The 23,278-nt window shown below is 40.4% G+C and overlaps 1 protein-coding gene and 1 pseudogene across 1 annotated transcript; one reads left to right on the forward strand and one right to left on the reverse strand.

The window, feature by feature from the left end:
- Window positions 1-23,278, reverse strand: part of LOC137255257 (uncharacterized) — a 285,609-nt pseudogene that overhangs the window by 27,798 nt on the left and 234,533 nt on the right.
- Window positions 13,902-22,121, forward strand: LOC137255267 (uncharacterized). Its single transcript, XM_067792716.1, has 4 exons — window positions 13,902-14,132; window positions 16,222-16,339; window positions 19,469-19,564; window positions 21,970-22,121. The coding sequence occupies exons 1-4, from the start codon at window positions 13,911-13,913 to the stop codon at window positions 22,104-22,106; spliced, it is 573 nt and encodes a 190-aa protein (XP_067648817.1). The 5' UTR covers window positions 13,902-13,910; the 3' UTR covers window positions 22,107-22,121.

The raw sequence follows: 23,278 nt of genomic DNA on the forward strand, positions 1-23,278 counted from the left end.
TAGAAATTGTAAATATACGTTCCAGAATAAAAGAGATAGAGTTGAGTGCATTGACTTAAATGTCCCCCAAATCGTACAACAAACAAACTTTGTGTGAAGAACAGTTTGTATAGTTGCGTCACGTGTCCCGTTCCTGTAAACGTGAGTTCGAATCCGGATTTAGATCTGCCATCACCCCTCCACCCATCCAGTTTCTTTCCACTTTTAGCTGCTACACTACTCGAGAGTTGTTAATTTTCTTGGCGTTTTGTTTCCTGCAGTTCAAACGGGTCACATCAGTTATTTGGTAATTCAAATTTATAACTTATTTCTTGTCCCTATGGCCATTGCACCATTTTCCTGAAATCCCACAAACCCTGGATACAAATGATCTTCAGTTAGGTTAACAGCAATATGAAATATCCCACCGGGTACACATTCAGTGCTGTGTCAATGGTTAACAAACTCACTTGATCAGGGTTAGACCACATGCCTCACATGACAACACAACACCACAAATATGTGTGATGACGTCAAATGAGTTTTTTCCAAAGTTTTAAAACTCCCAATGACAATGTAATGATGTCATTGCCACAGATCACGTGTTAATAAACATGTCGGCCAAACATGTAACATACATGTAAATAACACAGTAAACACGTCACCACTGGTGACGGGTGGACATCCGGATGTATTACGTAGCTTAATGTATTGTGTAACAAATGTGAATTTGTCACTATGCCAGTGAGATTATGTATGAAACAAGTATCAGACTTTTTCAAAAAAATCTGCTGATGTCAGATCCATATATATGTAGAAAAGAGTGTAAATATGGATTGGGTGTAAGCATGGTGGAATTATCTGTAGACATTTTTCATAAACATTCCCTCTTCATAATTTAAGCCACACGTGTATAACAATCTCGCATGACTGTTGGTTTAGAAATGTCAGTGAAAGGTAGGGCTGGCTAGTGACAAAGATAAAGGATATCGATCATCATTAACTAATATTGGTCGATTATCGATAAATATCAGAAATATAACTTTTCGCAAAATGCTAACAAATGAAAGAATTCTGTCAGTATCACATCACTCGTGACAGGTGACGTGATTCATTTTGAGTGAAATAGCAACAAAAAACAACATCCACGTGCTTGATAGGGGTGTTGGAACCCACATCGAACTGTCGAAGAAGTTGTTCATATTGTCATCCTTCCTTTAAAAGATTATCCTATACATACACAAGCAGACCATGAATAAAGTCGCAATTTGTACATTAACCCTTTTTCTGTCACAAAAGCTGACATTCGATATTACAGGTGACATAATTTTCATATCGATAATCATTAACATTTTCCCCATCGTTTATTTTTCGGATTGTCCATCATTTTTGCCAGCCCCAGTAAAGAGAATTGTCAATATAGCTTAATGTACCTAAAAGCCTCTGGACACCAAACCAAGCCAAGGGAGATATGAGGAATTTGACACCTTGAACATACAGCTGAGAAATGGAAATCTAGTGTCATCTCACAAGAGCACGACAAACCTGATTAAGATATACATATCTATTAATATATGAAAATATATAAAGTATAAATAGCGGACAAAATAAACAACGAATTCTTTACAGATGTTAACCAACAAAACAAAATCCAGATACTCAAGCAAAATATTTACAGAGGAATATCTCTCTTATGTGAAGTGTGTGAAATTTATGCATCAACAAGAATTCAGTTTGGTTCTGTTCTGCAATGGGTCAGCATTTAAATGATATCAATTCTCCAACAACAAAAAGTCGATCGTAGAGAAAAACATAAAGTCCATGTTGCCACTGGTGGAAGGCATGAACTTAAACAAGCAAACGCTGGACATGTTACGCATTTGGTTTACTGGAGAAAATCATTTTTAGCCCATTTCATGTTGTGTCACTGGAACCCTGTCTCTCTTTCGTATATTTTCCATTCCATGTGTCAGAAAGATAATGACTAATTAACGTCCATCGTTAACATGTTCCAATGAATTATCACCAAGCGATGAAATATGACATGACATTTATATGAGGAACTGGTTATGTGGTCATATAAATTAAACCTCCCTCACATTTGTTTGCACAGATACAAACAAAATCAACATTTATTTGGAATGATTTTTAACATGTCTGTGGAGTCAGGTCAGATGGGCTGATGCCATTTTACCATTTTTGGGGGTAAATTTCTACTCAAGTCAAAATTTTGGCCTCATGTGTGGCATCATTTGACATGTCAGTGATGAATAGGGTTTTGTTCAAGCAATGAGGTCATGATCCAACATACTCATGTTAAGGTGTTTGAGACTTTGTCAGTGAGGACAACTGCAGACTTTGAACATAGAGTCAGATTCAATATGGAAATTTACTCAAGATGCAGGGCGAGCTCTGAACGATATGCCGATATAACGAACGGACGGGTATAACGGGTTTTTTTACCCTTCTTACCAAAACTGGATATAACGAACCCCAGTTATAACGGGGAAAATACGTGACCCTGTGGTGTTTGCTAAAATCATAGTATACTGTTAATTATATGGATAGATTGAGTGAGTGAGTGAAATGTCACAGTATCTCACAAAGGACATAGACATCTAAATAGACAATATCCTGTCCCATAAGAGAATAGATTCAAATAATACAATATTCTCATCAAGAAATACATCAATGATATTTGAATACTCCATTGCCATCATGAAAACCAAACAATCGAACAAGCAATAAATTATCAGTAAGTGTGTTTAGTAATCAGCAGCACTGTCATGGGTCTACGCAAATGGGATACAATGACTGCTGTCAGCGAGTCTGACCACCCGATCCAGTTAGTCGCCTTTTATGACAAGCCGAATCTTCATGGGTCCGCAATAAAATATTAAGAGAATAAAACGAATATAGCATATCCGAACAGTTTAAATTTTACACGCGTATAAATGGATATTTTGGGACATTTACAAAGTTTATGCATGTACTATTTATCATCATATTCAACAGAAACAGACTCACACTTTCCAGATGGAAATTTAACAATTGATATCAACGTAACATTCCAGTACTTATTGAGGAACCAATCACCTATGCATATGGAAATGAAGATTTGTTTTATACATAAATTGTAATTACGGGAATGCGTCTACGGTTTGGTGACGGTAATGAATATACGATGCCATCTAGAAATACCAGTGAGAAAATACACTCTTAAATATAACATATGTTGCATTTCATCCCCGAGCCCATTAACACCTATCAGTCGGGTACACAAAGTCCTTAACGTAGACTGTCTGTTGTCAGACTTCACTTATTGTAGAAGCCATGGTGTTTAAATGGGTTAAACTGTATACTTTGTGTCCTGGCGATCAGTTGGCTTCAGAATGTGGGTTGTGGGTGTGGACTCACCCCAACAAAAGTACCTGAATCTGTACATTACTGTAAAGTAGTTACCACAAACATATCAAGGGAAATATTTAGAGAATGTTTACTGTAAAGCGAACACAGGAGATAGAGACTGACTAATGCAAGGTTAGCACACAATGATGATTTCTCTCTTTTCGGAGTAGCTCAGTTATACTACTCTTCAGGTGTCAAAATAACATGCTACATATATACTTGTGCAGTGTTAGCTATGCATCAGTAATACACATGTTGAGGCACTGTGTTCACAACGTTCAAACTCTGGTTAACAGTCAGTGAGTTATGTTCTCTTCAGTCCAGTGAAACTATTCACACGGTGAAGAGGACCTCAGAATATTCACAATGTGATCGTTGAACCATTTCTTTGCAATAATGACATATATCTCTAATCCCTTTGGACCCTGGCCAAATTGTGTCAAGGAAAGAAGGTGTTTCACCATAGACACGTTACCTCCCTCACATGCCAACATCAAGCAATCACTGTTGTAGTCATCAGTCAGTGACACATCAACTCCCTCTGACACAAGACGATTATATACATCATACATCATAACAGCTGGCTGATTCTGAGACCCACCTTTCCTGTTGATGTCAAAGGTTTTCAAAGAAAGATGCTTCACTATAGACACCTTACCTCCCTCACATGCCAACATCAAGCAGTCACTGATGTAGTCATCAGCTATCCTGACAAATTCGCTAACTGTCCCGTTATCTGTCCTGCTAACCTTTGTAAACATTCGCCTAATTCCTGGCCAGCCATTTCAACAGAGAGAGTACTAACGAACCCTTAGTTCCTCAGTCGTATTTCGCAGTCCACTGGGCGCTCCAAGTTTTCGTCTGAGGAGGATCCGGGTCACGGCACCAATCAAGAACCCATCCAGCCAATTACTTGTAACAAAGTAAGAGACAACAACCAAAAATACAAGGATATAGACGTTTCTTTATTTGTCAACTACGTCACATAGTCACCTGGGAGAGAGAGAGGGAGAGAGAGGGAGAGAGAGAGAGAGAGAGAGAGAGCCTGAGTAGTAGCGAGGCTGTGTTTGTGAACTCCTTCTCTCTCTGGCTGATTATTGAGACCCACTCTTCATACGCTAGCAATGCTCGGCCAGAGCTTTTCTGCACTGCCCAGTGACCATTATTCAGGGGATTTCTACACTATCTCTTAGACCCCTGGTCACTCTTACTACACTGGCTAGAGTCTACTGTACAGGGCAATTCTCAACTCATGCGGAGTTACGGGGAGCTAACCTACACTGACCATTTGGTCATTGCTCTGAGTTTCTACACGTGGGTTATGGTCCCTACATCAATCCCGATTCTCCGGGTGCGACATGGCTTCTTCCCGCTCCTTTTTCCTTTTCGTTAAAATGGATTTGTTAACACAGTATTGGTCATTTCCCACTGAGTCCACTTTGTTAGAGAGAGAGAGAGAGAGAGAGAGAGAGAGAGAGAGAGAGAGAAAGAGAGTTATTGACAGCTAGAAGCATACGTTAGGTACACCTATTTGTATGGCCTCTTGCCGATACATGTTGTCTTAGAGGTGCCTGTGTTCAAGACATACAAAGAAATTAAGGTAAAGTGGACTCTTATTTTGATGTTGTAGAAGCACAAGCTATATAATCTACATTTGCACCGAAAAGGCCCAGGCCCATAGCACACAAAGTTATGTTACATTTGAGAGGAATTTAGATCGGGTAATCATAGCATAGTCAAAGAACACTGAAATATTCCGAGAAAAACTGAATTCTCACAACTTAACAGTGAGGAGAAATTTATCAGACTGGATGGACATAGTAATATATTTAAATATATTTGATTCAAAACCGGTCATAAAAAGAAAATATCAAAAGAAAATGTAATTCATCTTCTATAACCTATAAATTAGAAAGTGTACATAATCTATGTTCTATTTTCACAACCTTATATCTGCCTCTTTCAATCAACAAAACATGAGAAGAACATCTCATTCCTGCGACTGCATTTCTGAACCTTTCTACATTAACACAGGACAGATATAGCTCAATGACTATGGCATTTTAAAACGGTAGACAATACATGCATTTACTTGATAAGAACATCCTCTCTCGCCATGTTTGAACATACATATCTGTTTGTCTTGTCGTTAAGTGTTGTTTGAATCATGTAGGTGATATTGTGAATTCCAAGTAATTCCAAAACCAACAGAACATAGAAAGCTTTCTTCAGCATTTGTTGCCCCGTGTGGGTGTCCTCTTTATCATATAACAACATGTTATTATAACACTTCTTGGGAAAGTAATTTGAAGGCATAATCAGCAGTTTTATCCAGTATTTAATAACTTTACTGCTTTTAAAAATACTCATTGGATACCTGCCGCATCCATCACAAATCAATGCGATAATAGTGTTGATTTAAGCTCCCAGAAATTTCGTGCATGCTTACAAATGGATTTTGTCAATTTCGTCAAATTTCGGCTGGATATGGTAGAATAACAAGGGTTAGTCTGTCGACTGGAATGCCGGAGTCAACTGTGCACTATGACCCCGGGTCACGTGATCACAACTTTGTTCCTCACTTCCTGTTGGTGCCAGGTCTGGAAAGTAAGACCTGGGGGGATGCGGCAAGATTTCGTACCCGCATTCCTGTACAGCAGCGGCTGCAACGCGAGAGGTGTGTACTGGAGCATTGTCTTGATGTAGAAGAATACCACGTCTGATCTTGCCCCGGCGCTTCTCCTTGACTGACTGTCGCACTTGCTTCAGCAAGTTAGCGTAATATTCCCCATTCATTGTTCTTCCTTTTTAGTAAGTAATCTATGTGGATGACGCCTTTGCTATCCCAGAAGACTGTCGCCATTACCTTCTGCACTGATCTGGAGGCTTTGAACTTGGTCCTGGGAGAAGTGACATATTTCCATTCCATGGATTCTTGTTTGCTCTCAGGATCATAGTGGTGGATCCAGGTTTCATCACAGGTTACTAGCCTAAAGTGAAAATCTTGATTCTTGTTGTATCTGGTTAGCATGGAGTTGCTTATGGAGACCCTTGTTTGCTTCATTTCATCTGTAAGCATTCTTGGCACCCATCTTGCGCACACCTTAGACATGACGAGATGTTCATGAAGAATTGTCTCGATGGATCCGTGTGAAATACCTGTGGTCTCCTCTAACTCGTGGAGTGTGATTCGACGATTTTCCAGCACGAGTCTATGCACTCTCTCAATGGTGTCCTGATTTGTGCTTCTTGTTGGGCGACCTGGACGGGGTTCATCTTCAAGACTCTCTCTACCATGCTTAAATTCATTGACCCTCGTTTGATGGTAGCAGATCAAGGGGAAGACTTCCAATAAACTGCTGAAAGCCTTTCTTCAATGTTCTTCGCCGAGTTTCCTTCAAGAACTAAAAACTTAATTACTGTTCTATACTCAATTTTATTCATTTTCACTGCCGTGATGGGGGTCTCTTTCTGTCAGTGTGAGCTGTTCAATAACTTCTGAGAGTAGGATACCAAAACTTATACATGTATATCACATCAGCTACACCGAAAGGTTCAATGTGTGTGTGTGCGTGTACTTACAATAAAATAATACAGTCTTGTCACGTGCATCTTTCGTGTTCCAAATAACAAATGGTGTAGATAAACAGGAACTAGAGGATGTCTCGAGCGTCTTACAGACTCGTCTAATTCGCCAATGGAATTGGTCTTCTGCTACCCATGTTTGTTTTAAAGGAATATTAATGCATAGGGTGGTCAAGCTCGCTGACTTGGTCGATGCATATCATCGTGTCCAAGCTGCGTTTACTGATGCTCTTCCTGCTAATCATGGGATTGCCTGTCCATATTCGATTATTTAGAGACCACAGTTATATAGCCAGAAGATTTCCGAGAGAGGCTTTAAACAACAAACAAACAAACCAGATGGTCAGGGTGTGTATGAAGGAGGACATATTGACGATGCATGTCTTACTCAACGTCGTCTTTGTAAAATACCCAGCATGCCCCCAGGGCTGATAAATGAATGTTGCTGGTCCTGTTAACATGTAGCCACCCCTGTATCAAAAACAAGAAACTGGGATAAAGTGTTAAAATAAATAAAATAGTGTGGGATAAGGTGTTAAAATAATGTGATTAATGAATCGATGTGTTATTGTTACAAACTATCAGAAAAGAACAACACTGATCATTGGCTGAAAACATTCTCTAGACCAATCACATTTCGTGTTAGATAAATGGTTTGGCTGATCTGTGGAAGTTATAGTTTGATTGATCATGACAGACATCATTTAGCTACCATATTTTCGAAATATTTCCAATAGTCAATGACATGGTCAAATGTATGACCTTGGAAATAATATTGGTCCATAGGGCTGGCTATAAAATGAAGTTTTAAGCCCGCCATGTAACTAAAAGGCAGCGGGCCGCCGGGCAAACACTATTTCATACACTGATTGTATGCGATTGTTGTAACAGTGTTTGTTGACTAAACGACGACATTTTTAAACCCAATGGAGCTATCTTCATCCCAGTCAACCAGAATCCTTACATTAACCAGTAGAAATCATTCGTTAAGTCTTGATAAAAACAAAAGACTATCCAAAACACTCAGATTACCGGGAAATGAATCATTAACCCTCTCCAAACTGACTAGTTCAAAATTACCAGCTACAGTTACATTTCAAGAGCTGTACATATATCTCACTCAGATTAGCAAAACGGACAAGGCTAAATGAAAAAGTGAAATGTTTCTCCGACATCTGTGTGTCACTTTTGTGCGTGTAACAGTTTTTTTTATTGCCATTTGAAAAAATAATTTTGACTTAACCGCGTTCCATTTGTCCACTATAAGAATGCGTGTCTGTAAGAACGAGTGTGACTAAATCTGCAACTTATTAACGCGTGCTAAACTTCCCAAGCTGTATTTCTGAGAGAACAAATAAAAATGTGTTCCTCCCTCGTCACATTTTTTCTATCAAAAATTAAAAACAAAGTCCTACCGCCCTCGCCACTTTTGAAAAAATGAGGTGAAAACGTTTCATGAGGGGAATTGGCCCCGTTCTGTCATGTGTGTATACTACTACTTACGACATGGTTCAAAACACCAGGGTATTTGTTATAGTGACTGGTGACAGTTTTGATACCACCATCACCGTGTTCCTGTGTCATTATATGCCTGGCTTTTGGTATATTCAGTTTGTATAAAATAGTGACTTGGCCGCGTCCCGATCATCCATATGTCCACTACAAGAATGAGTGGCCTCTATTTAGTGTAACTAAATCTGCAACTTACTAACAAGTGCTAAACTTCCCAAGCTGTATTTCTGAGAGAAAAACGTGTTCCTTCCTCGTCACTTTTATAAAAAGTGCCCGAGAAACATTTAATTTTTTTTGCAGCCTAAGAATTGAGGTGAAAACGCTTGATGAAATAGCCCCATTCTGTCATTTGGGTATACTACTACTTACGAAGTGGTTCAAAACACCAGGGTATTTGTCATAGCGACTGGTGACAGTGTTGATTCCAATATTCCACCATCACCGTGTTCCTGGCTTATCATATACCTAACTCGCTATATTCAGTTTATATAAAATTCACCCTATCAATGCACATTTTACATTCAACGCTTTAACAAAATTCACTGTTCTTAATACCCAGTTTACACAACAAAATGAACAGATTTAAGATTTAATACTACCTATTTAAACGCTGGATACAAACAAACAATAACTCATCAGTGATGAACGCGGGAGAGTCTGACATTACAAGTTAGATGAAAAGTTTTGAAGACATTTTGAAGAAAAAAATCATAACTATTGAAAGGCATTTACGTAGATCCTTGTATATTTAACATGTTTGCTATGTTTCTGCTTGCTTCAACAAAAGCCGGTGACCAGTCATGTCCAAAATGGAAACAAGGCGCTAGATCATTCAACTGAATGTTTTGAAACAAAAACGGACACATTGTATGTGATGGTTACATTAATTTAGTGTTTGTTCACTAAACGACGACATTTTTACAGCTAATGGAGCTATCTTCACACCAAAAGAGTCAACCAGAATCCTTACATTAACCAGTAGAAACCATTCCTTAAGACTTGATAAAAACAAAACACTCAAGTTACCGGGAAATGAATTATTGCCCCTCTCAAAAAATGCCTGGTTCAAAATTACTGGCTGGATATAAACAAACAATATCTCATCAGTGGTTTAGATCAAAAGTGAAGCAGTACTTACTTTCGACATTTTGACCTTCGTCTATCAATTCACAGACAAATCAAAGTGAATATCACATAACAGATAATATTGTGTCAAACACCTGTCTTTGTTATAATTTCTAGATTTATGGATATTCTACGTGTATGCCCCTTTGAGCATTTAAACTTATCACGAATAAATATGTGTATGCTACAGTACACCAACATTGTCACCAAGACAAGTACCGTCCTTTGTCGAGTGCGGCAGGATTACGACATCAAGGACAAACTGATCACCTGATGTAACGTACATGCTTCTTACGACAAACGGAGGGTTCTGATTAAGGTTGTCATAATTCTACACACTTGCTTGTGACAGCATAAAGGTCTGTGTCTTCTTTGTGTGTAAGTGTGGTAGATTCGTAAAGATTGTTTCCGCCACCCCCCTACTGTTGAGAACACACGTGAAAGTATGTGCTATGGATTTCAGAATATGTTGTGTTTTGTGACTATTTGCCGCCACCTCCCTTGGGTCTCTTTGTTTTAACCCGTGAAGGTCCCGGGGTAGAATAGGCCTTCAGCAACCCACGCTTGCCATGAAAGGTGACTATGCTTGTCGTAGGAGGCGACTAACGGGATCGGGTGGTCAGACTAGCTGACTTGGTTGACACATGTCATCGGTTCCCAATCGTGCAGATCGATGCTCATGTTGTTGATCACTGGATTGTCTGGTCCAGACTCGATTATTTACAGACCGTCGCCATATAGCTGGAATACTGCTAAGTGCGACGTAAAACTCAACTCACTCACTCACTCTCTTTGTTTTACTGGAAACTCGCGAGCGGCTTCTTCTTTGATTTGCTTGAGTAAACAGACCTTGAATAGGTTTAAGACGGGGCACGGTGGCATCACCTCCGTCATCACCTCTACCCTGTGAGAAAACTCGTTCCCAATATCAATGAAAGTTGTTTACGAAGTGATTTCAACTATGAATATATGAGTTAGAAACTGGACAAGTGTAACACATGTTATGTTTGGAAATACACAATGTCAGTAAAATGCAAATTCTCCCTTGTGTTGGCCTGAGATCCACACACCATGGGTGCGACTGCATCCAGCTAAAGGATTAGAATCTTCACTCAGAATATGTAGTCCGAATTATACGGGTGGGAGTCATGCTAATTTACATTTATCAGAAATGTTCACAAGATCCGAGGGCGAGACTACAATCTGTTTGAGTTGGCCCAAGTGGGTCATATTCAAACATTTACTTCAACATTGAGGGTGCGTTGCAAGCCGAAAATCGCTTAGAGTAAGGAAATGAATCGCTTTTGAACAGCTCGAAGTGCTTATCGCTCTTCCATAAATGGTGGAGTGATTACAGTTTGCTCGTCTGGGGCTTATAAAGAACGTAATAGGAGAGTCTCGATGACGAGTGACGAACTGATTGCTGATGACTACATTGAACCTGTGGAACAAACAGGGGATGCTGGGATATAAGATGTTTGGGGGTTTTTTTTGTAGTTGTTGCTGTTTTGTTTTGGGGTTTGTTTTGTTTCTGTTTTGGTTTTGTTGTTGTTGTTGTTTCTTTTTCTTTTTTCTTTTTTTTGTTTGTTTGTTTGTTTGTTTGTTTTGTTTTGTTTTGTTTTTGTTTTGTTTTTTGTTTTTCAAGATTTGACAGTCAAATACTTTTGTTCAGCCTTTGAATTCAAATTTTCTTAAGCCGCCATTTTGGTTTGAGAACGAAGCGACCTCATCCAGCGATTGATGCGGTTGCAAGCGGCTGACAGTTAGCACTCCGTTGAAAGACGAATCGCTGTACATCGCTTGAAAGCGAATGGTTTTTGCCCAGAATGTAGTGAAAACATCACACCAAAAACGAACCATAACGTTTGTATCCAAAAGTTAGAAAGCAAACTATCAAACTATTTTGATTTGATTTTCCGTGTGAAGTGTTACAAGGTTAAAGTTATGGTAAACTGTTGCAGGTACAGCCTGAAGAGTTGGAAGCCCATTTACTTTAGACTGTGTCAAAACATATATAATCACTATTATCAACTAAATATATATAATCACTATTATCAACTACATATATATAATCACTATTATCAACTACATATATATATTCACTATTATCAACTAAAGATATGTAATCACTATTATCAACTGAACATATATTATCGACTGTCAGCAACGAAACATGTATTATCAAACTATTATCAACTAAAGATCATCATATTCATTTCCTTCTTGTAGAGGAGATAGGATGTTGTTGTTTACATCATGGGACAATGAGCATACGTACATATAAAGTAGAGGTTTTCATTTACTGAAAGTCCGATATTAATCATGTAGAATCAGTTGCTGCTCGCACTTCAAAGAGCGACAAGGCGCTGGTATTCAGGCATTGATGACACAGCAAAACAGCGGAGTGGAAGTTGGAGGCTGCAAAGGGCACAGATCGCCTCACTGGGCTGAAGGACTGCAGTCCACATCTAGGCCTCGATGTGGTGTCTGTTTTTGGCCAGGCTTCATGGATGACACGGTGATGATTTCCAATGTAGGAAAAAAAGTAACAGGAAAAAGAAACATGGAAAAAGTAACAGGAAAAATGGCTTATTTTAGTTAATTATTTTAGTTAAATAAAAACTGTTACTTTGATCATGCCCTGACCTACTCAGCTTATTTGATAGTATGAGCCACTTTGTTAAAAAAAAATATCCATCTGTAAAAACAATTCTCTACTTGAAGAGGAAAACTCGCACTTCTTACGAGGTTTTGTTTCAGGCCATTGTAGACAAGCTGAATGATATGAACGTGGTGTCACTCCAGGTTGAGCCACTCAAGACCTTTTGTGAACACTATGCAACAGACAGCCTATCCATCTCCTATTTCCTGACTGGGGTTCCTGAGAACATTAGACACAATAAGAACATTTAGTGAGAACCGAGAACAGGATGCAAAGCATGTACAAAACATGTTATACTTTGTTAATAAAGAAAAAAAAGGTGTTTTTTTCCTGTTACTTTTTCCTAGCAAAATCTGTTCCTTTTTACATTTCTTTTTTCCCCTGTTTCCTTTTCCGCGCATGGTTTCATGTGGAGACATCTGAAGTTGGAGTGCATCATCATAAGTTACACGGTGTTTCCATTCAGTTTGATGCTGCTGGGTTACTCGTGCTGTGATGTGTTTCCCAAGGCTGTTTGACGTTGAATGGAAGCAGTGAAGCAGTGTTCGAGATTGCAATACTGACACAGTTCGCTCTTTGTTACAAGGGAGGAGTGCAGAGAAAGTGACAGTCAGGTGTGTGAGAAGGCATGCATGGAGACTTCACAGCACAGGTTAATGAACAAATAACTTCGTCTGCACTTGTGCACATGCTTCTCGCACACCTGGCTGTGCCTTTCTCTGCACTCCTCCCTCGTAATAAACAGTGAACTGTGTCAGTATTGTAATGATAGTTTAGTAAACAACTGTTTTGTTATTTTGACAAAAATTCTGCAAAAACCTCACAGAGTTGGTATGATGTTTTGATTATGATCAGCGTTTCATTGAGTATGTCATGTTTATATTTCCGAGTTACGTTGCAATTCATCGGACCGCTTTTGAACCAAACGGAGCGTACCTATGTCCCACACCATTCAAAAGACAACAGATGTGGTAGTAAAATATTCACAACCGGTTATTTGTGTAACGACTGGCACAGCTGGTTACACATTATTGACTCTACTTATCGTTGAGTAATATTACTGCAGTCTGTGTCAATAATTCAAATACAAGAAAGACTGTGTAATTATAGCAAATTCACTCTAGAACTCTGTATACTCCAATCAATACTCAATATCTTCTGCGTATTAAGTGTGATGTAATAATTTAAATGTCCTTTTCAAAAGTTGCTTTCGAGTGCTTGGACGTATAGGGGCAGAGGAGTAGCTGTCAGGTTTGAGCGTTCGCTGATCGCGCCGAAGACTCGGGTTCGATTCCCCGCGTGGGTACAGTGAGTGAAGCAGACTTTTGGTGTTTCCGATGGGGATATATTCAGGGGATTCTGTATAATCCGACACTGACTGGGACCGGGACAAAATGTCGGAATGTGCTGAGTGTCGGATAATTCAGTGTCCCCTTGCTTGAATACTCTTCAATCGTACAATCCTGGCTCATTTAATTAGATTAATGATTAATAGCTATTTTCTTAGTAAATAGTGTGAAAAACAAATTCTGCATTTACATGTATATAATTGGATTTATTTTCTTCAGTAAATATCCATACATGTACTACTATGTTGTAACAGTGAAACGAAATTGCCTGAGGTACAAAGCTAATATGGATGAAGGTTAGAGGTGTGAACATTCATTACGTCAGTCGGTTTTCACATGTGGCAGTTCCGGCAATGTTTGCCAAAGGCATACAATACCTGATTGGCACATGCTGTCTTCTCCCTGTCACATCCGGGAGTGCGTGCATAAATCTAGATTTGTGTATGCAGGTAGCGACAGTTGCAGCGCTGATGTCTTCAATGAGAGGCTTGATCATTTTACTGGCAGCCATTGTAAGTGTTTCACTCTGGTTTTTCGGTCGGGTGGTGCTTGCAATTGTATAACACGTTGCGGCGGGTGACACTATTGATCAGTATGCGTGTTAGGTTGTACTGATATCAAGCGATACGGGTGGTGGTTGTAATGATATCAAGCGATACGATTGGTGATTGTAGTCATATCAAGCAGTTCGGGTGGTGGTTGTAATGATATCAAGCGATACGATTGGTAATTGTAGCCATAACAAGCAGTTCGGGTGGTGGTTGAAATGATATCAAGCGATACGAGTGGTGATTGTAGTCATATCAAGCGATACGGGTAGTGACTGTACTTATATCGAGCGGTATGTAAGAAACATCAGGTTGTGATGGCACTTGTGTGTGTGGCCATTGTTGTATCGACTGGCATGCTAAGCTAGTTGTATTTAAACAGTCGAAAGTCTTTGGATGCAGCCACTAGCCATTGTTGTCATCACTACATCCCTATGCTCACTATATCCATATACAACAGGTGCTTTAACATAGAACCCTGTAATATTCGTAAACAATTTGACGGAGTCATGCACTGGAGATACTGGGGGTCCTTGTACAGGAGCTAACTCTTTGTGACTGGTTGAATATAGATTCAGGGTCTCAGACAACCTTTGTATCGGCGATATGTTTACTGATTGTACAAACAATGCAGGTTTGTCGGTTCACGTCGGTAACACAATTTAATGAAATCAACAATCCCGCGATGAAGGGAACACGGGCTGAGCCACATCCACATGCGTCGCATGTCGCTGTAGTATTGTTATAGTGTACTCTATTGTGCAGCACTTAAAGGAAACTAGGTGACATGCTCACTCACGCCCGAGGCATGTCAAACTTCCCTGTCGAGCGGGAGACGGATAGACGGTAGAAGATAGACGGAACCAGGGTAACACCACCACCACCACCACCACCACCCCCACCCCACGCTGACCTCTCCTTCCCGCCCCACCCCTATTCTCAAAATATCAAAAAGCTGTATTCTCCCCGCCCATGGTTAGTATTTTGTACCACGTTATATATTTTTATACATAAACAATTACTGTGTTTGGGGGGGCATGTCTGTATATGCTTGAGTTCATTCCTTAATTGATTAGTTACACTAGCTTAAGTAGTCAATAGATTTTGAATGTATGAATCTACAAAAACTCGGACTTCCTGTGTTTTTGTATAAACGAGTGTGGTTTTATAACACTTCTAGCAGTCGGCTTTCAGCCACACCAGAAATTGATTCATGAAATGAACCGTCCTCTTGAGAGGGTACGACCGAAACAGAGAGTACTTTACCTCTTACCACAATTTTAAACGCAGAATATTGGTCATTTTAATTCATTACTATGTTTCTCTATAGTTATCAGCTGCTTAAGGGATTCTGTACATCCAGGGGCGATGGGGGAAGCCAAGTGGTTAAAGCGTTCGGTTCCCCACATAGGTACAATGTGTGAAGTCCATTTTCTGGTGTCCGCCAACGTGGTATTGCTGGAATGTTGCTACAAGCGGCGTAAAACTAAACTCGCTCACTAACTCACTCACTGTGCATCCAGGTAGGGTCCGTGTGGGTAGCCAAAGCACTGTAGGTCCCCATGGTCCCTGGTATGGTGATCTTCCATCGGTTGTTTGCGATCAGTAGCCCATTTTTATATTGCATAGTCCAAACAGAGTTTTCTAAAGTAACTTTTAAAGATATAAGCTAGCTGGTTGCGACTCCTGTTGTGATAATCTGGTAATTTTTCTGTCCTTCGCTGACAGGGTTTTTATAGTATATGTACTATGCATTATGAACTATTTTTCGTCACGATATGGCTGATATATTGCCGATGTATCTTTAAACCTCAATCAATCAATTAAGTTTCCTCTTTGCGTATATTTATATTCAGTGTAAACGCTTGTTAGGTAGGCCTGGCGGTTCATATGTTTGCTCGGCATCCCGAAAACTTGAGTCCGATTCCACACATGAATACAATATTCATATATTCATGAAGCCCATTTTCACAGTGGCTCACCCAGACATTCCCAGGATATTGCAAATATTGATCCTGAATATACATTTTGAAGAAAGTGGTCTAATCACCAGGTGACTGCCGAGGGTGCAAGATACTCAGGCGGAACAACATGCAGTACGTCACAAGATTGTGGAACCGGCTCGTGCTGCAGGGATGAGAAAAACGTACTCCTCGACCCTTCAATGAAAAGTACGTATGCACCTGCATGTAATTACAGTTACTGCTTGACAAGTAAAAGATAAGCCAGCGCAGTGAACGCGTTTGTGACAAGCAGGCGGGGCAAGTAATCTGGACGAATGCACTTGCTACAAGTACATTGGCGATTAACCACGTGCAATACACACTGACCGTGGCGTGAAATCAATACCTCTTTTGTTTAACACGTGTCTCGTACAGCGAAAAACATAACACTTGCCCAGATTTTTAATAACGTAATCGTGATGATGTAAATCATGGAAGAATACATCAACATTGCCAATGTTTTGTGGACTATTTATTGGGAAGTGATGTATAGCAAAGAAAGTTATCTCTACTCTATTATCATTATGAAATTGTCTAGCGATTTTTAGCAGATATGAAATGAAATCCGAGTTTATTTGCATTTTGAAACCGTAAGAAGAAATTATCTTGCCTGAAATGAAAAGTGACTTGTTTCGGGCGTCAGGCGATGGGGTTTTTGAACACCTGTATTATGGGTTTTTCTTTCGTAGAATACTGCTTAAGAGGAGACTAAAATTTCCCAATCAATGTCCCCTTCTAAAGAACAGTCTCATGCTGTGCACCGTCGACTTTCAGTTCCAAGTATATGCTTTAGAAATCCTTCAGTTTTGTGTACAATAGTACGACAGAATCTACAGACTTTGAGGACATTCTGGCAGTGTTGTAAAATAAACACCATTCGTATCATTGGGATCTAACCTTTAATTTTCCGTAGTCTGCTGAGAGAACCAGTAAACACACATGGTCTATGATAGTTCAGCAAAAGCCTTCTTATCAGATGTCTGTCGGCAAGAGATATGTTACGTCCGCTTCTTGAGGCCCATAGAGGCCAAATGTTGTTCCAATTTTTTGGTTCATGAGGCAGGTAGAACGCTATCCGACCTTGCAAACACTCAGGGAATAGTCTCTTAATCATGTTTTCAAACAAAGGCTCAGGTGTCAGGATAGCTTTTATCATTTACTTCGAATTTTCTATTCTGTTTGTCTCACCGGTGAAGCTATATGTTTCAGTCGATGTGAACATGTGTTTAAACCAGAAGTAGAAGTTATCTTGACACCGATTTTGATGATGTAAATGAATCTTTGACTTTTGACCAGTAAAAACTGAAACCGTGAAGTTGTTCTAAGGGCACCAGAGAGGTAGCCAAGCAACATCCAAGTAAACACTACCGTACTAGTTATCGTGTCAGAGACTTTTTCTGCTGCATCGATCACCTGACTGTTTTTGTTGATCAGGCAGCCGTTGTCCAAAGCGTTCCCAGCTGCCCAACATCTGTGTTAGAGTATGGGAGTTAAGTCACCTTAGCGCTAAAATCACTTTGTACAACATCGGGGAAGTGGTGAAGACAAGTGCTTAAGCGTTTTCTCGTCCTGCCGTAGACCCGACTTTGATTTCTCACATTTGTACAATGTGTGAATCCCATTTCTGGTGTCCCTTGCCGTGATAATGCTAAAAGCAACTCCTCATGTCTGATGAGGTTGACCGACTGTCCTCCTTTGACGTCCTGGGGCGATATTCAAAGCTTTGATTTTTATAAACATAATGATGAAATATTTTCCAAAGTAACTGGCTAAAGAATCGGATAAATTATCTTATTTCTAACCTGCTTCTAAACATTTGCTATAAAAAGAAACGTCACTCACTTTGGAACGTGGAATTGATTTGAGCGTATATGTCTGTCCATTTTTCCTTTTTCGTTTGAGCTGTTACCCCCGCACCGAATTTGCCGAGTAAAAGGCTCTTGTTTTGCACCACAAGGCGGGTTGCCTTGATTTATTTGTCAGAGGTTCCATTTTGCTGTCGTCTGCCTAAAAGACGTTACTAAAATTCTCGTGGGGTTTTCCAAAATGTCATTTGCACCGCTAATACTCGTACATACAATCCTATCATGCATATCAATTCTGAGTTGCAAGAACATTTTTCGCTAAGATGTTTTCTTAGTTTGGGCTAAGAAAGAAACTAAGAATGTTTCTTAATCTTAAGAATTCTTATAGAAACTTAAGCGGCGGTTTGTAAATAATCGAGTCTGAACCATACAATCCGGTGATCAACAGTATGAACATCGATCTGCGCGATTGGGAACCGGTGACATGTGTCAAGTCAGTCAGCCCGACCACCCGATCCCGTTAGTCGCCTCTTACGACAAGCTGAGTCGCTTTTTATGGCCAGCGTACGCGTGGGCTGCTGAAGACCTGTTCTACCCCGGACCTTCACGGACAAAAAACTAAGAAAATGACCTGTATATGCCCGGTGTCCAGGGCCCGGTTGTTCGAAGTACCGTTATTTTAACGTACCGTTAAACACTAACGACCCGTTAAATAGCTAACAGTAAGTTCAAATTTGGTTGCTGGAATGTCTTTTTAACAGGCCGTTAACTAACAGTATGATTTGAGGTTAACAGCCTGTTAAGGACCTTACCATTACCCACAATTCCTTGAACACTGTCCCATGATTCCCTGTCAAAATGGCATCGCTATCAGAAGCATCTGAAATCATCAGCTCAGCACCATCTGACTGTAAGAAAAGGAAAAGAAAAAAATTCAGCTTCGAAGAAGAAAATGTTATTAAGTCAATGTATCGGGAACATGCTGAAATTTTAAGTAAAAAATAACAGTAATGAAGTTACCAAAAAGGCCAATATCTGTATCTTTGGTGTAATTCCTCTTCATTAAAATCAACAACAAATTTCTGAATTCCTTAGGTTTTCTTTTTAATCTAATGTTCATGAATGCTGCATTAGGCTGGACAATAAATGCCATTTTGTCACCATGTATGTAGGTCTTGAACTAATGCCAATGGTAACGTTAGTGAACTAATGTACCCCCTTTCATGACGTTGACTTAACGTGTTCCTAAAAGGCAGTTAAAAGGTAACAGAGCTTTGAACAACAGGCTTTCACTCTCTTGACGTTAACGTTCCGTTAAGGACTAGTTAACGGTCCGTTAAAATTTAACAGGCTTTTGAACCGGACCCAGGCCTGTAGGTTGACACTTAACACCACCATTTACAAGACACTCCTTTGTAGAAGGCTTACGAAGCGGTGTTTATGGGTGACTATTTTTGAAAGTGTGTGATGAGACTTGTCACTGTTTTTGTAGATGCTGAAATTGGTCTATCTACCAATAGGGGCACGTGTAAAGCAGGATCAGCCCAGCTGAAGGAGGTGTGTAGCAGTAGGTGCCAGTGTGCCCCAGGTGAGTCGGTGTGAGTCGGTAGTTTGACTTAGTGTGCGTCTTTGTGAGTCAGCAGTGTGTCTGAGTGTGCATCATTGAAAGTCAGCAGTGTGACTTAGTGTGCGTTAATGTGAGTCAGCAGTGTGACTTAATGTGCATCATTGTGAAACAGCAGTGTGATTTAGTGTGCGTCATTCTACTCGGCAGTGTGACTTTATCACACTTGTACATGTATAAGGAAGACGTACAGTCAGCAATATCACAGCTGAATCAGAGAGACGTAGTCAGCAATATCACAGCTGAATCAGAGAGACGTAGTCAGCAACATCACAGCTGAATCAGAGAGACGTAGTCAGCAACATCACAGCTGTATCAGAAAGATGTAGTCAGCAACATCACAGCTGTATCAGAAAGATTTAGTCAGCAATATCACAGCCGTATCAGAAACACGTAAAGTCATCATCATCACAGCTGTATCAGAAACACGCTCAGTCAGCAATATCACAGCTGTATCAGTTAGACCTACAGTCAGCAATATCACAGCTGTATCAGTAAGACGTACAGTCAGCAGTATCACAGATGTATCAGGAAGACGTACAGTCAGCAGTATCACAGCTGTATCAGTAAGACGTACAGTCAGCAGTATCAAAGCTTTCAGTAAGACGTACAGTCAGCAGTATCGCAGCTATATCAGGAAGACGTACAGTCAGCAGCATCACGGCTGTATCAGAGAGACGTACAGTCAGCAGTATCACAGCTGTATCAGTAAGACGTACAGTCAGCAGTATCACAGCTGTATCAGGAAGACGTACAGTCAGCAATATCACAGCTGTATCAGTAAGACGTGCAGTCAGCAATATCACAGCTGTATCAGTAAGACGTGCAGTCAGCAATATCACAGCTGTATCAGAGAGACGTAGTCAGCAATATCACAGCTGAATCAGAGAGACGTAGTCAGCAACATCACAGCTGAATCAGAGAGACGTAGTCAGCAACATCCCAGCTGTATCAGAAAGATGTACTCAGCAACATCACAGCTGTATCAGAAAGATGTAGTCAGCAATATCACAGCCGTATCAGAAACACGTAAAGTCATCATCATCACAGCTGTATCAGAAACACGCTCAGTCAGCAATATCACAGCTGTATCAGTTAGACCTACAGTCAGCAATATCACAGCTGTATCAGTAAGACGTACAGTCAGCAATATCACAGCTGTATCAGGAAGACGTACAGGTAGCAGTATCACAGCTGCATCAGTAAGACGTACAGTCAGCAGTATCACAGATGTATCAGGAAGACGTACAGTCAGCAGTATCACAGCTGTATCAGTAAGACGTACAGTCAGCAGTATCAAAGCTTTCAGTAAGACGTACAGTCAGCAGTATCACAGCTATATCAGGAAGACGTACAGCCAGCAGCATCACAGCTGTATCAGGAAGACGTGCAGTCAGCAGCATCACAGCTGTATCAGGAAGACGTGCAGTCAGCAGTATCACAGCTGTATCAGGAAGACGTGCAGTCAGCAGTATCACAGCTGTATCTGTTAGACCTACAGTCAGCAATATCACAGCTGTGTCAGGAAGACGTACAGTCAGCAGCATCACAGCTGTATCTGTTATACCTACAGTCAGTAGTATCACAGATGTATCAGGATGACGTACAGTCAGCAATATCACAGGTGCATCATGAAGACGTACAGTCAGCAGTATCACAGCTGTATCGGGATGACGTACAGTCAGCAATATCACAGATGTATCAGGAAGACGTACAGTCTGCAGTATCACAGCTGTATCTGTTAGACCTACAGTCAGAAATATCACATCTGTGTCAGGAAGATGTACAGTCAGCAGTATCACAGTTGTATCAGGAAGACGTAAAACCTTTCTAGTTATTTCTATTAACATGTCCGGCGGATTTCCTTTGCATCAAATCTGCATCAGAAAGACGCGTAATCGTTATTATCACTGATTTATTATGTCGACCTGTAAACAGCAATATTAGATATGTACTGAGGGACATGCATTCTGTAAGCACGCAGCTACATCACTTCAAAAATATCAGTGGTGATGGCATATATGATGTCACTGATTTAAAGTGTTATAGTGATTTGTGTTTCAAAAGAATGCATCGTCCTTTTTAATACGTGTGTGAATGAGTGAGTTACGTATTACGTCACTCTTAGCAATATTCCATCAATATCACGGCGGGGGACACCAGAAAAGGGAAAATGGGCTTCACACACTGTGCCCATGGGGGGAATCGAACAAGGACCTTCGTCGTGACGAGTGAACGCATTAACCACTCTCCCCTCTCCCCTCCTCCTTTAATACTTAAGATCAGATACTGGTTATTATGAAATCACCTTAAGATGTTACATCGGTGTCATTAATGCCTGTGTTCACGCCTTTATTTTGTGTTTGCAGGATTGGTCTGTTACACGCCAGTCAGTGGAGTCTGCTGTCCCGCCAACCGTTGTGAGACGCAGGAGTATGTGGACCAGATGAAGAAATACTGGGACAACTGCGCCCCACCCTTGTGCTTTTTTCCAGCTCGAAAATAAATCCTAATGATAAAAGGTGTGTTGTACTGTTGCACTGTTCACATGACTGTTTATTTGGTCGCGGTATTTTAAACTGTATATTGCTTTGTGGTGCTGAAAACATGTAAGGTACAAAGGGTGCAGTGGAGCTCTGGTTCGTGTCAGTGTTTCTGACTTTCAAACATCCAGAACACAGTGGAAACGACCTTGACCTGAAAGGAAGGTTGCTTCCGGTTGTGTAGAGCAAGGCGAAGTGAGTACTGGTTTCCGATTTTGCGAGCAATAGGATGCTGTGACTAGTTTCCTGTTGTACAGAGCAAACGGGAAATGATGACACGTTCTATAGTCCGGTCTAATTTTAAAAAATGATGAAGAAATGAAATCGGCAGATATGTTTTACCAGTCTTCCTAAATGACATACTAGAAGTCCCTTAAACCCTACGTGAGCTAAAGTGCACGTGCATACGTGGCTATCCTTTCACTAATAGAAGAGCAACTGTGCTTGATAAAATAGTCACAACCTCTTTAGCTCTGTACATAAGAACATAGGTGTTTTATAAGAGAGTGAATATATCTCAAGCGTGTTGACGATGTTTGAAATGAAAAGAATTCTTAATTAGAAGGGGTGTGTGTAGCGGGGAGTAGAGGTGTGTGTGTGTGTTGGGGGGGGGGGGGGTCACGTGTTACTGCCTTGAGTTGGCCACAAACAGTTGGCCATCCCCGTTCTTTTGGCGGACGGTCAACCCTCTAGCCGCTGCCGCTGTTTGTGTGGTAAGGCACATAACTTTTATGTGTGTGTGAACGGGACATTTAGCAACCGCTCTTGTGAAACTATGAAATATGAGCTCATTCACAGATTCAAGATACTTAGGCGCCCTATTGATTACTGACAAGTGATTGCAAGTTCTGTCGTTTTGTGAACACCACAACAGCTCTTTTCTTTCCCTGTCAGTACAAGGCTGATGTAGTGTTACAACCAGTTTATAGCATGGGGACTGGGCAACCCAGAATTGAAGCAGTCTGCCAATTCTTGCCGTAACAACGAAATGTTGTATAGACGGTCAGCAGTCTTACCGCTCCCAGCTGGAAAGAAGTACAAGCTTTCTGAAGCACACAAATGAATGAGGAGCAAAACCAGTCACAAAAAAAGGCTTTGTGCCCATTATCAGTACAAGCAATACCCCTTTGTACCA

Source organism: Haliotis asinina, chromosome 11, assembly GCF_037392515.1.
Source record: "Haliotis asinina isolate JCU_RB_2024 chromosome 11, JCU_Hal_asi_v2, whole genome shotgun sequence".
Taxonomy (NCBI): domain Eukaryota; kingdom Metazoa; phylum Mollusca; class Gastropoda; order Lepetellida; family Haliotidae; genus Haliotis; species Haliotis asinina.